Below are 15,280 nucleotides of genomic sequence, written 5' to 3' on the forward strand. Positions count from 1 at the left end.
AAGTGTGGAAACTTTACCTCCCTATATAGCTCTTAACCACCCCTGTTTATAATGTAATTATCTTAAATATTTCTTCTACATACATTTAGAACCACACTAGACAATTTTATGATTTTTGCTTTAACCCTTAAAAAATAATTTAGAAAATTCAGGAGGAGAAAAAAGTCTATAATACTTATCCACATTTTTGTTTACTGTGTTTTCTTCCTTAATATTCCAAAGTTCGTTCTTTCATCTTTTCCTTTCTTTTTAAAGAACTTCTTTTAGCCATTCTTTTAGGGTAAGTCTGCTGGTGACAAAGTCTCTTAGTGTTCCTTCATTTGTGAGAAAGGCTTGATTTCGCTTTTATTTCTGAAGGATATTTTTGCTGGATATAGGTTTCCAGGTTGACAGTTCTTTTCTTTCAGCAGTTGGAAAATGTGTAACTTCCTTCTGGCCTTTGTGGTTTCTGATGAGAAATCCACTTTAATTCTAATTGTTTTCCCTTATAAGTAAGATGTTTTTTCTTTCTTCCTGCTTTGAAGATTTTTTTCCTTTGGTTTTCAGAAATTTGACTTTGATATGTCCTGCTGTGGATTCTTTGTGTGTATCTGTTTGGAGTTCACTAGCTTCTTGAATCTGTAGGTCATGAGTTTTGTCCTATTTGGGCACTTTTCAGTCATTGTTTGTTCAAGTTCCTTCTTATCCCTGCTGTCTTTTTTTTTTTTTCCTCCTTCTGACACTGCTATGACAGGATTGTTAGATTTTTTTTTTTTCCTAATAGTTCCACAGTTTCCCTAGGCTGTGTTCATTTTTTGTGCCAGTCTATTTTTTTATTGGGTTAAAATATATATAACATAAAGTTCAACATTTAAATCCTTTTAAAGTGTAAGATTCAGTGCTATTAAGTACATTCAAATTGTTGTGCAACCATTATCACTATCCATCTCAAGAGATTTTTTTATCATCCCAAAGTGAAACTCAGTAACCATCAAATAATAACTTCCTATTCCTCCCTCCACCCAGGTGCTGGTAACTACTGTGCTACTTTCATTCTTGACCAATTTGACTATTCTAGGGATCTCATAAGTGGAACCATACACTATTTGTTCTTTTATGTCTGGCTTATTTCACTTAGCATAATGTTTTCTTTTTTTTTTTTTTTCTGGTTCATAACAACATGCATGACAGTTTATTTCTGAGAATGTTCCATTCCGTTATGTTTCCAAGAATGTCCCAAAACACAGAAATCAACCATCAACATCAACGTCAACCATCAACATCAACAATAAATGTACAACACTAGATGATTGGTTGTATAAATTATGGCACATCATCATGATGAACTAATATCATTCCATTATTAAAAGTTATGCTACAAAATAATAATTATAAGGGAAAATATTCCCAATATGTCAGTAAGAAAAATACAATATTCTGTACAATTTGAGTCTATCAAAAAATCTATTATAAAAATAATTTTATCTTAATGAATAATAATTTCAAAATAAATAAATGTCAAAGGAGCTCTTTCCAATATTTGTCCCAATGGAATAAACAATATAATCTGCTGGCACAATGAGGCCTAAAGACACTGTTTCTTAAAGGTAAGCTAAAAATGGTTTTTGAAAATAAAAGTAAAATCTGCTTTTTACTGAAAAGAAAAATCTTCACTCATTCACTCATTACATGTTACAATAAAGGGGAAAGAAACCGCTGGAAATAAAATCTTTTCTAATATCCACATCCCAGTCTGTAAATCTAAATAAAAAATCAGTGATACACAAACATACGTACATTTCAACTATGAATATCTCTGAAAAATAATTATGGGTGACATTTTCTTATTTGTGTCCTATATTTTTTAATGCATTATTTCCATGTACACTTAAAAAATTTTTTTATTGAATCAAAATTGATCATACAAATTTTGTGGTTTCAATACTGAGATATGTTGATCACATCAATATTACTAGTATATATATTGTTACAAATTGTAATTATTATTTATGCCCCTTGTTCAATCCCTCCCAATCACCCTTTCCCTCACCCTCCCCTCTCTAATCACCCTAGAGCATAATGTTTTCAAGGTTCATCTATGTCATAGCATGTATTAGAATTTAGTTCCCTTTTAAGAATGAATAATATTCCATTGTATGTTTATACCACATTTTGTTTGTCCTTCATTTGCTGATGGACACTGGGTTGTTTCCACCTTTTGGGTATTATGAATAGTGCTGCTATGAACATTGGTGTGCAAATATCTGTTTGAGTCCCTGCTTTCAATTCTTTGGGGTATATACCTGGAAATGAAATTGCTGGGTCATTTGGTAATTCTGTTTAATTTTTTGAGGAACTGCCATGCTGTTTTCCACAGTGGCTGCACCATTTTACATTCTGTTAATCTGTTGTACAGACTAAGTAATTTCTATCATTCTATCTCCAGTTCACTGATTTTTTTCCTTTTTCTTTTCCATTCTGCTGTTATGCTCATCCATTGGATTTTTGGGTTTGGTTATTATATATATTTAAGCCTAAATTTCCATTTAGTTCTTCCATATCTTGGCTAAGACTTTGAATTTGCTAAGACTTTTTTATTTGTTTCAAGTGTGTTTGTAATGGTTCATTGAAAAATTTTGTGATGGCTGTTCTAAAATTTATCAGATAATTGTAACTGTCATCTCAGATGACTATCTGTTGATTGTCTTTTTTCATACCATTTGAGATCTTCATGATTCTTGATGAGATGATGAGTGATTTTTGGTAGAAACATAGACATTTGGATATTTCATTACTGAACACTGGACCTTATTGACACCTTCGGTTTTCCTCTGACACAGCTTTGGCAGTAGGAGGGCAGGGGAGGGGGTAATCCTTGTTACTGACCTGGGAGGGTACAGTAACATTGTATGATAACACTGGGCTCCATCGATTCCCCTGGGATTGGGGGCGATTCCTTGTTACTAGTAGAGGGATGGTAGGTCCAGTTCCCGGTAGGCCTCCTCTGATACTACTGGATGGAAGGGGGAGGGGAGCCTCATTCCTGCTCTCCATGTTACCTCAACTGACACCCTGGAGTGGGTGACCTTGTTACTGCTTGGCTGTGGTGAAATCCTGACTCTCCACTAGACCTCTTCTGACTTCACTCCATTGGGGAATGGCATGTGTGTCTCGTTATTGTGTGGTGAAGGCGGAAGTGTAAATTCTCTACTGACAGTGTGCAAAGAACAGCCTTTTGTTGAAGCTTTTTTTGGTCTGTGCCTTTTGCTCAGGTCACTGGACTTCAGCTCCAAATCTGAGATATATGAGGCAAACAAAAACCTTGGGAAACTACCATCATCTTGTTACTTATGCTCCAAGGTCCCTAGCTAGTATTTTTTCTTCTCTCCATCTTTCAGCTTTCTTATGTTTCCTTTATATATCATGTCCAGGATAAAATATTTGCAAGCTATGCATTGGACAAAGAGATTAATATCCAGAATGTACAAGGAACTCAAACAACTTAACAATAAAAGACCAAATAACCCAAATAAAATATGGGCAAAGGAACTGAATAGGCATTTCTCAAAGGAAGATATGTGAATGGCCAACAGACACATGAAAAAATGCTCAGCATCATTGAGCATCAGGGAAATGCAAATCAAATCCACATTGAGATATCATCTCACCCCAGTCAGACTGGCTATTATCAAAAAGACAGAGAAAAACAAATGCAGAGAAAGGGGAGCCCTCCTATACTGTTGGCAAGACTGTAAATTAGTGCAGCCATCTTGGAAAACAGTATGGAAGTTCCTCAAACAACCACAGACAAAACTGCCATATGATCCAGTAATCTCACTGCTGTGTATAAACCCAAAGATATGGAAATCATCATGTTGAAGGGATATCTGCACTCCCATGTTTATCACAGATCTATTTACAATAGCCAAGTGTTGGAACCAACCTACATGTCCATCAACAGATGACTGGATAAGGAAAATATGGTACATATACACAATAGAAGGCTACTAAATAATACCGTAATAATACTACTAATACTATGTACTAATAATACCATTAAAAAGAATGAAATTATGCTATGCCTTTCACAGCAACATGGATGAATTTAGAGAAAATTATGTTAAGTGAAATAAGCCAGGTACAGAGAGAGAAATACTGCATGTCCATACACATAAGTGGAAGCTAAAAAAATAATAATAAGAAAGAAAGAAAGAAAGAAAGACAACAATCACAATAATTCATTGAACTTTCAAAAGGGGAGAACAGAACTGAGGCTACCACATGTGAGAAAGGGGGAGGGGAAGGGGAGTTAGTAAAGGGGAGGAATTGGTAAAGGGCCACAAAAAATGATTACATTGTGTAGTGCTGAATATACTAATTATTCTTATTTGAGCATCACATATTGCACACAGGTATTGATATTTAATGCTGTACTCCACAGATATGTACAATCAATTACATAAATATAAACTGGGAAAAATATGAGAGGTCTTTAAAAAGTTCATGGAAAGATTTGTATTATCTTTTAATTCTATTTTTCCACAAAATTTTGAAGAACCATTGTATGTCTATTCCATCTTCCCAGAAGGCAGAAGTCTGTATTCTGAATACATTTTAAAGATGAAGCCTATACAGTTTTCTGTTGGACCAGGGGCATAAGGGAAACAAAGGAATCAAAGATGACACCTAGAATTTTGACCTTATCAACTACAAGAATGGAGCTGTCATCAAATCAAATGGGGAAGACTATGGGAAGAACATTTTAGAGGGCGGTGTATCTGCATCTCAATTTTGGACAGGTTAAATTGGAGATGTCTCTTGGACACTTACAAGGAAATGTTGGACACGCTGGTGTGGAATTCAGTGGGGAGGTCTGAGGAATATAAATTCGGGAATCATCAGTATATGCATGATGTTTAGAGCTCTAAAGTCGGGTGAGATCACCATGAAAGGGAGTAAAAATAAGGAAAAGAAGATGTTCAAGGTCTGAACTCTAGCGTTCTTTAATATTTAAAGGTTGTGGAGGGGTAGAGAAATCAGCAATGGCAACTGAGAAGGAGCAGCCAGTGAAATAGGAAGGAAACCAGGAATCCAAATGAAGGAAATTTTAAACTTTACTTAGTAGTTTTCTTGTTAGTAGTAATATTGATATTGTAATTTTGAAACAAGACTGTGTTATGTATTTTGTAGGGTAAAGCAATTAATAAATTTATTATTGTTTACACGTAAACTGGCTGTTTTCTTTTCTTTTTTTAAAAAAAAAAAAGATGACCAGTAAGGGGATTCTAACCCTTGACTTGGTGTTGTCAGCACCACCCTCTCCCAGGTGAGCCATGGGCCGGCCCCTAAACTGGCTGTTTTCTGATGCTCATCATTCCAGCTGCCCAGTGGTAGGCACAAACGTACAATGTGGTTCTTCCATGAGGGACTTTCTTCTTTTTTTCTTTTTGGTTACTTTTGTATTACCGATTTCTAGTATAATTCTACCATGATCAATCTTCAAAACTTCTAAATTCGTAGATACTTTCTCTGTGGGCCAGGATACCGTCTATTTTCACAAATATTTTATACACTCTTGAAAAGAATGGATATTAACTTTTCATTTTATATCACTAGGAATTTGTCAGGTGTAACTACTTCTACTCCCAGACTGAAATACAACACCAAACCCAGACAATAAAAACAGTAAAAAAAAAAACCTCCAGGGCGGGATATGCCCTTCATTAGTGTAACTACTTAATCAGTTCTAAATCATATTGTTTGAATGAGTAAACATTTCAAAAATAAAAGATGGGAAAAAAGTCATTTGGAAGCAGAGAAAGACTGTTTTATATTACTTATCTAAAGTGACTTTCTACAGCTCTCACATATTCTTTTAAAGACTTGAGATGTGTATTTCACAGTAAAGTCATAAGTCAGCGAGATTTGTAGTGAATGTGTTCTGCATTATCCTTCAACACTACATAAAATAACTTCTTTGGTACTTACATTAATCCCTACATGGAATTAATAGCCGCAAAAGGCATTAGTTCTAGTAATTCTGATCATAGTTCCCGTGTTTTAATTTCCGTATACTCTAAGTGGCTAGAGAGAGCTATCTAAAATTGTATAAAACGACCTGTGAAAACATAAAAAAAAGGTCTACAGCATTTTCAAACATTCAGTGGGAAAAAGGTTGCAAACTCATAGCGCGCATGCGTAAAGGTTCCCGCTGGGCCAGAAGAAGCGGCTGGAAAAGAGAAGGGCGGCGGGACCACACTCCGGCCTCTCCTCCCAGCTCCGCCCCTCGAGCGCTCGACAGCGAATGTCGTCACGCTAGACTTGTACTTCCGCTTCCGGTAGCTCACATCTCTCTTTCTTCCTGTCTGGCTGGAAAGATGGCGTCCCGCAAAGAAGGTACCGGCTCTACCGCCACCTCTTCCAGCTCCACCACCGGCCCGGCAGGGAAGGGCAAAGGCAAAGGCAGCTCCGGAGATTCGGCTGTGAAGCAAGTACAGATAGACGGCTTGGTGAGTGGGCTTCCGTCTCCGCAGGCCCACGTGGGGGGCGCAGTGCTCAGCCCTGTCCCGCCAGACGAGCTTCTCGGCAGCCTTCCCACCGGACTTTAAGAGGCTGGGCCAAGGTTTCCCCCTAGTACTCTTCCCTTTCTTCTTCACTTTTTGACCAGGAGACGGGACAATCTTCTCTGTCTTCCGACGGGGGAGTTGGGGGCTAAGGTTAGCGGTGTGTGTGTCAGGTTCTTGGGGTCTTGTTTTGAGATGCCTAAGAGGGGATTTGGAAAAAGACTTCTTGGGGACAAGCAGGTGGCGAACGTGTCGGAAAGGATTTAGGAATCTAGTTTAGCGCTCTGGGAAGGGGAGGGGAGGGAAAACTCCACTGCTTCCCTGCTGGGATCTGATATCTGTAACTTTCCAAGTAGCAATTTACTTTGTAGCCACTCTTTTGAGCCTGTAATTCAGCGCTTTATCTCAAACGGCATAATTGGAATAAACTCTTCTGTAGTGTTCATTCTGAACAACATGAGAGTGTCAAAGGGAATGGCCTTAAAAGTATTTAGTGGTTAAGATTTGTGAACTAGGACATCTAAGTAAATCCTTGATAAGGGAATGGACCGAGCAGGGAAGAGGCAAATCCAGAATGATGTGAAATCTTATTTCTGTTTCTGAGCAAAATGCATTTAGTCTTCTGGGCTTTGCCACTTACCAGCTCTGTGAGCTTTAGGTAAGTTATCCTTTCTAAACCTCACTTTCCTCATCTGTCGAAGGAGGGATGAGAAGTGTTTGTGTCATAGAGTTGTTTGGATTAAATGAAAATTTATTGGTGACCTGTAGTAATCACTTAATACTGTATTTGTTAGTTGTGATTATTATTATTGTGATTTAATGTCTATGGATGGCAGAGTTTTAAAGATGTAGGCAGAGATTAACTTTGGAAATCTTTTTTCTGTCCATTTGACTGTCACTTGTATAATTCAAAAATGAATTATAATTTGAAAATGTAAATAAAATATAATTTGAAATGCAGAGTACCTGTTCTGCTTACTGACACTTCTAGCTTTCCCTGACTAAGTGGAGGCAGTTGTGTGTTCAGGGATAAATGACTTATCTTTAGAGGCTGCAAATCTCTAAAGTTGGTGGGTGGACTTGAATTACACTTGTAAAACTAGGTAGCACTTATGCACTTGGGAAATGTTTAAATTGTTTCTTAGAAACGTATTTTTTTATTAAATTTGCTTATGTCACAAAACTACTCTGACTCAGTTTCCAGAGTTGAAAACAGCAACAGATAGGTGGCATAAATCTATTTGGTGGAGGTAATTTATTTAGCAAGTATTTGAGGACATTTTTCTAAGTGCTGAGTACTGTCTGACACAGGACAGTGATAAAAGTATACCAGTAACAGTGTCCTGGGTCTTTTAAGATTTTTTTTTTTTTTTGGCAGCTGGCCAGAACTGGGATCTGAAACCCTGACCTTGATGTTGTAACACCTCACTAAACATCTGAGCCAACCCACCAGACCTAGAGTTAAAAAGATAACTGTCAGTGGAAAAGGACTGGATCACTTTGAGTTTCACAAGCAGGCGGTGGGCTTAGGAAGGTCAATGGACTTGTTCTCAATTTTTTGGCTTTGCAAATTATTATTTTTTTCATCAGCTTTCTCAGAATTGATTAGTGTTAATGAATCCTTTTCACAAGAGATTGATCTTAATAGTAAATCAACTTAAATGTTGATTTATTAATTTGCTATGGAAGATATGCCTTTCAGTGATAAAAATGCTCATGTCTACCACTAAAAGGACCGTTTTTGATTATCAGGGCACGTAGGAAATCAGATTAAAAATCAGAAGCTTGCCAATGACCACAAAATCAATCATGATAAGAGCAAGTAAAGACCTTGAGGGTTTTTATTTCATATTCTTGAAAAGCTCAGTGAATTATCTCTTACTCACAGTAATGGGTACTTTTCCGCTTTTACTCTCCAGTTAGGTAGGTAGATATTAAGATGAATTCTTAATAACTTCTCATTTTCTCTCTGCAGGCGTCTACCTTTCTGTCATTTAAACAGTTTTAGGCAGATTATAATGCAACTGCAAGGTTCTTTTATCTTGATTGTTCATATTTTAATCATGAATGTTTCTTAGTTACCACAATTCATGTAGGGAAAATTTAAATTATATGTTCTCTATGCTAGATACTATGCTAGGGTCGGGAATACTGGTTTACTCTATAAATTTTATTAGTGGATTTTTCTTTGCATGGAGTAATCAAGAGTTGTCCTTGCACAGTATCTCCACATGGATGTCCTTTAGATATACCAGATTGATTATGCCCAAACACAAGTTTTAAAAACTTCTTCCTTAAACTCTACTCTCCTTTTGTTTTTGTTTTCTTTCTGTCTGTCTTGATTAACAGGGTTACACTTAGGGAGGTAATTTATATATTGGCTAGGAGAATGCGGAAGACATATCTTGATTCAGATTCTTATTTGAGCAGTAATTATGACTTTGGGCAAGTTATTTAAACTTTCTAGGCCTCAGGTTTATCTTTGTAAAATAGGGATGGTGATAAAATAGTTACCTCATAAGTGTTGTGAGGATGAAATTTTGAGGTACATAAAGTGCTTAATTTAGTGCCTGTGTCATAGAAACACTCAGATTACCATCAGTGTCTTTGTCACTTTCATCCTTATTAATATTACTGTTTCTCAAGTCATTCTGAATGCCACCTTTGCCAGTGTAGATTGGAATTGTAGAAAACACTGAAGTGGTAATAAGGAAACATGTATTTAATCCATTATCCAACAGTAACTAACAATGCTTCCTATAATTGTTTCTCTTCAAAGCTGTATTTCCTCATCCATAAAATGATTGAATTTTAATAGTTTATGGTTTTCTTTCTTTTACCTTCCAGACCCAAATCGTTATGGTATTTGACCCAGGCAATCACTGTTCTACCTCACAGGACTCTTTCTCCTCATCTTTTATATTGGCTTCTCTTTCTCTGTCTGTGAATGGTGGAGTGCCCCAGGTTTTGGGTTTTGGCTTTTCTTCTGGTCTCTGTTTGACCTATATATAGTATAATGCAGTAGACAAAATCACATGCTCTGGAGTGGGACTGCTTGGATTTGAATCCCAGCTCTGAACTTAGTCGAATGACATTGGGCAAGTTGTTTAATCTCTTTGTGCCTCATTTTCCTCATCTGTGTTGTTTTGAGGATTTAAATGGACTGAATAGAACAGTGTTTGTGACCTTATGAGCCACCGTTTAAGCTTAGCTGCTATTATTTGTGGTAGTTATGGTTATAGACTCTTTTAGGTTTTGTTATCCCTTCTCATGGCTTTCAATTTTACTTATATTCTGATAACACCTAGATTTATATTTCCTGCCAGACAGAGCTCTTGAATGCCTCTCTTGAATACCCCGCTGCCTTTTTGACGTCACTATTTGAATGTCTCATAGTCATCTCAGATTTAACATGTTAGAATAGATTTATTGACCTCTTCCTCACTCTCCACCACACCACCCTATATTTCCTTCTTAGCATTTTCCACAGCCTGTAACTGTCTTGCTTGTTTTCTTATTTGTCTTTCCCACCAGAACATAAGCTACTGAGGGCAGGAGCTCTGCTTTTTCACCTGATGTATTTTTAATGCTGAACCTGTTCACTGGCATATAGAAGGATAAATGAATGAATGAATGCATGATTCCATTTTACTTTTGTTCTATTATTAGTTCATGTCATGCTATCTTCTTATATGGATTATCTTAATGTTATCTTTGAATTTTTCCCTCGGTCCTCTTCAGTCCACCCTTTATACTTTTATTAAAACATTCATTTAATGTGAAAGTTCAGATATTAACTTCCTTCCTTAGATGTTTTTAGTGACTTTCCAGTGAATTCAAGGCCCACCAGGGTGTTGTCCTTGCTTTTTGCTTTTGTGTTCAGGTTTATTTCCTATTCTTTCCCAACTTTGTATTTATGTTCTAGCCACACAGGACTATTTGGCTTTTCCTTGAGTAAATCCTGCACCGCTATCTTGCTTTTGTTCATATATTTTTTTCTGTTTGAAATTCCTTTTTCCCTGTAGTCACATATTGAATTTAAAAAAACTTACTCCGTTTTTTTTTAAATGCTCTGTATAATCTTATTTGAATCTGTATACTCCAGATGTCTTTTGTTATTGATTCACTTAAATATTTATTGATTACCTACCTTGTGCCAGGTCTAGCGTTGCTGGAAGCTGGGGTATGCTGGTGAGCAAGATAGACATAGTCTCTACCCTCTTGACCATTTTCAGCTATGGGTAGACATGGATGAGACCAGAGATAATTTCATACCATGTTTAGTTTGATGTTTAATCACATTTGTTCCTGGTACATTGATAGTGGCCAAGACCAATCTTCTTGGATTCCTGACAGCTTTCCTTTCCTACCTTTGGTCCTGTTTCATCGATTCTTTTGTATTTTTGATATTTCCTTTCCCTTAGCATATGAACATCATCCGGACTTGTCCATATTAAAATTTTCAGTTGAGTCTTTGCTAGCTCCCCATGTTCCATTTTTAGCCTCCATGTTTTTTCCTCTTGAAGTCAGTGGTTAATGAATCATCTATATTTATAGTCTTTTATTCTTTCTTAAACTCCACTGCTGTTAGAATCTGCCACCACCAATTACCTGAATTAGTTTTTTGAAAAGATTATTGACAACATTAGCAAAGAACTATAAAAATATCAAAATATCATACATGCAAAATAGAATCTTTATTTAAATAATCACAAAATAAACATGCAGTTACTCACCATTAAACTTGAGAAATAGAACATTACAAGTATCTTTGAAGCCCCTTCCCCCTTTTCATCCCTTCCTCTCATCCCTTTTCCTCACTCTTTGTGAATCACTATTGTGAGCTTTGTTTTAATGATTTTTTTATAGCTTTATCACATACAGTGTTCCTAAACAAGCTGTCTGTTTTACTTGTTTATATGAATAAATAAAAATGAAGTAGGAATTAAATCGTAGTATATATTCTCCTGTGTCTTGAGTCTTGAGGTGTATCTATCTCACACCATGATTGTTAGGTCTCAGGGATGCTCCCTATCAACTTTACTAAATAATGTCAAATTATTTTCCTAAGTAGTTGTACCACTTCTCATTTGTCACAGCAGTGTATGAGTCGTCCCCTTGCTCCATACTTCTACCTTTGGTAATGGCTAGTCTTCCATTTTCTCCAATCTGGTAAGTTGAAGTGGTATCTCTGTTTTCCATTCCAGTAGGTTTGTCAGTGTGTTTCTTAATGTACCCTGCAGAAGTAAGTGCTCAGTACTTCCTTGTGGAATGGAGGAGTGGATCCTCATTCTAGTCAGATGGTCTCATTGTTCCTTGACAAGATCAAGCTGATTCTTTCTGTTGAACTTTTTATGAAAAACCCACTTTGATCCCCCGAACAGTTAGAATCTTACCTTTCTTATGTTCATTAGACCCTTGCTACTCAAAGTATGATTCATGGACCAGTAAGATGAGCAGCATTGGCCTTACCTGGGAGCTTGTTAGAAATGTAGCCATACAGTGTCACAGGATCTCAGGCCCCTCTCCTGACCTACTGAATCATGTGAATTATAGCATATTAATGTTTGAGAAGCACTGCTCTGATTCCACATTGACTGCTTCCTTTCTCTGAACTTTTTATAATGGTGACAGCTTATGTTAACTAATCTTGGCATGTAATCAGATAGTATTAATTAATGGTTTACTGGTAACATATTTTCCCCTTCTCACTGAGATAATCTTTTTGGAGGCTAAGGTGTAAAACATTTGTATCCTCCATAGTTCCAGTGCATAAACCCACTGCCATTGAAATTTGTTAACTTTTAAATTTTGTTTTCCCCTTTATGTAAGAAATTACCTTATTGTTAACTTATTCTTAGCTACCTCATTCCCCAGTTTTGTAGGTAAGGCAAAGTATGTTATTAATAACACGGAAAAGTCTGAGTTACATATACTTTTTGTTATTTAGGTGTCAGCTCAGATGTCATCCGCTGGGCCCTTGTTACAGTCTGAAACTATCTTGTTTACTTGTTGCTCACTCATTTGTCTCCTCAGACTAGAATGTTGACTTCCTGAGAGTAGGACCCACGTCAGATTTGTTCACTGCAGTATTTCCAAGTGTCTAGAACAGTGCCTGACGCATAGAAGGCACTCAGATATTGTGAATGAATTAATATACTGTTGTGTGGACATTTTCTGGAAAATGGATCATGGGGAAACTGGGTTAGTAAATGCTTTGTAGAAATTTATAGGGTGTTGGTGAGAAGAGAGCACGTCGAGGATAGGAGGCCATTTATTTAGCTTTATTGGCTTGTTCATATTCATCTGTTTACTTGTCAATTTTTTATTTGTAAGAAGAATCACTAATGTTAATTGTGTACCTGTTATTTACAAGACACTGTGCAGGAATGTTTGGCTAGATTTTACTGGATTCTTACAACAGCTTTAGGGGTAGATGTTATCTCTGCTTTACCTACCTGATGGTTATTCAGATCTAATGAGAAAATGTTGGTGGAAGTACTTGGTGAACTTGATGAATAATTTGGATTTGTAAAGGGTTTATGGTAACCTATCGCATGTATCACTGTAAACTTTTTTTGTGACACTGTATGACATTATGTAGTAGATAACAGCTTGTTAAATTCCATGAAATGGAAGCTCTTGTCTGAAATCCTAGTCTCAAGTAGAATATAGTTTGGCTTTTTATTTTAATGTTTAAAAAAAAAATTATATGACGCTTGGCTCCTTCTTTAAGTTTTCTGACTTCAGTGGAGAATAAATAAGTTGTTTCGCTATGTGAATTTTTCAGTCAGATAATTTAAAATCCTTTCAAGCCCCCAAACTTTTACATTTTAACCATTTTAATTATGAATCTTTTTGAAGTGTGTTACATAATTTTTGCTTGTTTAGTCAGAGAATATCGAACACAGTTTAACCATGTTTTGATGACTTAGTATTATCATTGAGAACATAGATATTGACCTATACTCAAGAATCCCTGGGGGTATTTAGTCTGTTTATTCCTGTAATAACATCCCCTGTCATTGAATTTTAGATGCCTTGAGTATATATTTCTAATTGGTTGCCTTCTTGTTGTTACATTGTTAAATTTATCTGTCTCTTATCCCCTTGGATTTTCAGCTTCTTATTTGCTGTGGATGAAAAGCCAGCTAAGCAGTCTCTTTTGAGTTATTTCTAACCTGAGAGTAGGTATACTCCTGAGTGAAAATTAAGTATGTAATGTGACATTTTGACTGCTTAGTTATATTTTTTGCTTAGGCAAGTAAGATGTTATTGCTTTACGAATAATAACTTTTTATAATATAAAAAAAAAAATTGACATGAATTATTGTATCTTAGCTCCAGGAGCTGGTAGAACTAGTATTATCCAGATTACACATAGGATTCACCCACTCACAGAAGCTGAGTGGCTTTTTAAAGACATAAAGTGAATATACCTTAGAACTTGCACTCAAATCATATCTTGCCATCCTTGATTCATTCTATCTTCCATTATTACAGCTGCTTCATACATTTTAAGGACTCGATAGATGTAAATTCTTATGTGCCAGGTACATTGTAGCATTGAAGCCATAGACTAACTCTTTGATCTAGGAACCATTATTATTCTCATTTTCTAAATGAGAAAACTCAGGTATGAATAGATTATGTGGTTTGATTAATTTTAAAGTAGGGGGAATAGATGTTAAGGTGTGCACAAAATAATTAAGCCAGTGTTCCTTGTTTGAGCCAGCAGGAAATGTGTTTTCCAAAACTCGAGTCTCTTGCAGACTTATAACTTTAAAATGTATGAGAAAGCTAATCTATCAGAATCTTTATATTTAATAATCTGCCATATTCTAGAAGATGGTTTTTAGCTATAATAGTAAATAGTCCAGGTTTGGAAAAAAGGCAACTGTGGGTCCACAGATTAAGATACTGGCAGGTCAATATTGAAGAAACTATGAGGTATAGTAAGGAGAGTTAGAATGAGGACTGTAGGCATTCCAAAGTAAAGTAGTTTATTTATATTAGGTAAGCAAATCTAAGTCCATCTGACTTTTCCATTTTTATGATGGAAAAGTCTAAGTTTTCCATCTTGGATTATTATCCAAATCTTGGAGTATTTGGATAACCCATCAGACATCCTGGGCATTGTTCCTTTCCCTCAAGGTCAGAAACCTTATTGAAATTCATTGCCTTTTTAAAGGAAAACTTTGTGACAGTTCTTATTGTGTTTGTGTACATTGTACACTAGGGATGACAAACTGTGTCAGTGTTGTTTCTTGCAGCTCTTTTCTTGGGTATAATTTAAGGAGCCCACCATATGTGGTATTTCTCTTGAAGGAGATGATTTAATAAAACAGCATTTCTGGGCCTCAGTGTAAATTGAGGATAATGTATAGCCTTCTTACTATAATAAATAGAAGCTTAATATATAATTTCTTATTGATGTTTAATCATTGTCAGTATCAGTTTTAGTAGTAGGTATTTCTTTTAATAGTTGATATTAATTACAGTTGGATTCCGAACTGGATGCTCTATCAAGTGGAATATAATAAAAAATTTTAAGTTGTGACAGCAGGTCTGGCCTGAATGAGATGACATACGTGGTTTATTCTTCAAATGCCTATTTTGACATTAAAAGGTGTGAGTCTGGGCCGGCCCGGTGGCGCACTGCTACAGTGCGCCGCTTGGGAGTGTGGCGGCGCTCCCGCCGAGGGTTCGGATCCCACATACGGACCGGTTCCTGCTCA

The 15,280-nt window shown here is 36.2% G+C and overlaps 1 protein-coding gene across 1 annotated transcript in view; it reads left to right on the forward strand.

Moving 5' to 3' along the window:
- Positions 1–6,313: 6,313 nt before the first annotated feature.
- The window catches only part of EIF3H (eukaryotic translation initiation factor 3, subunit H), a 110,909-nt gene continuing 101,942 nt past the window's right edge, over positions 6,314–15,280 (forward strand). Inside the window, exon 1 of the mRNA XM_008581954.1 lies at positions 6,314–6,488. Within this exon, the coding sequence (XP_008580176.1) occupies positions 6,357–6,488 (132 nt within the window). The 5' untranslated portion in view covers positions 6,314–6,356. The remainder of the gene's footprint in view (positions 6,489–15,280) is intronic.

The sequence above is a fragment of the Galeopterus variegatus genome, unplaced genomic scaffold, assembly GCF_000696425.1.
Source record: "Galeopterus variegatus unplaced genomic scaffold, G_variegatus-3.0.2 Scaffold2493, whole genome shotgun sequence".
NCBI classification, from domain to species: Eukaryota; Metazoa; Chordata; class Mammalia; order Dermoptera; family Cynocephalidae; genus Galeopterus; species Galeopterus variegatus.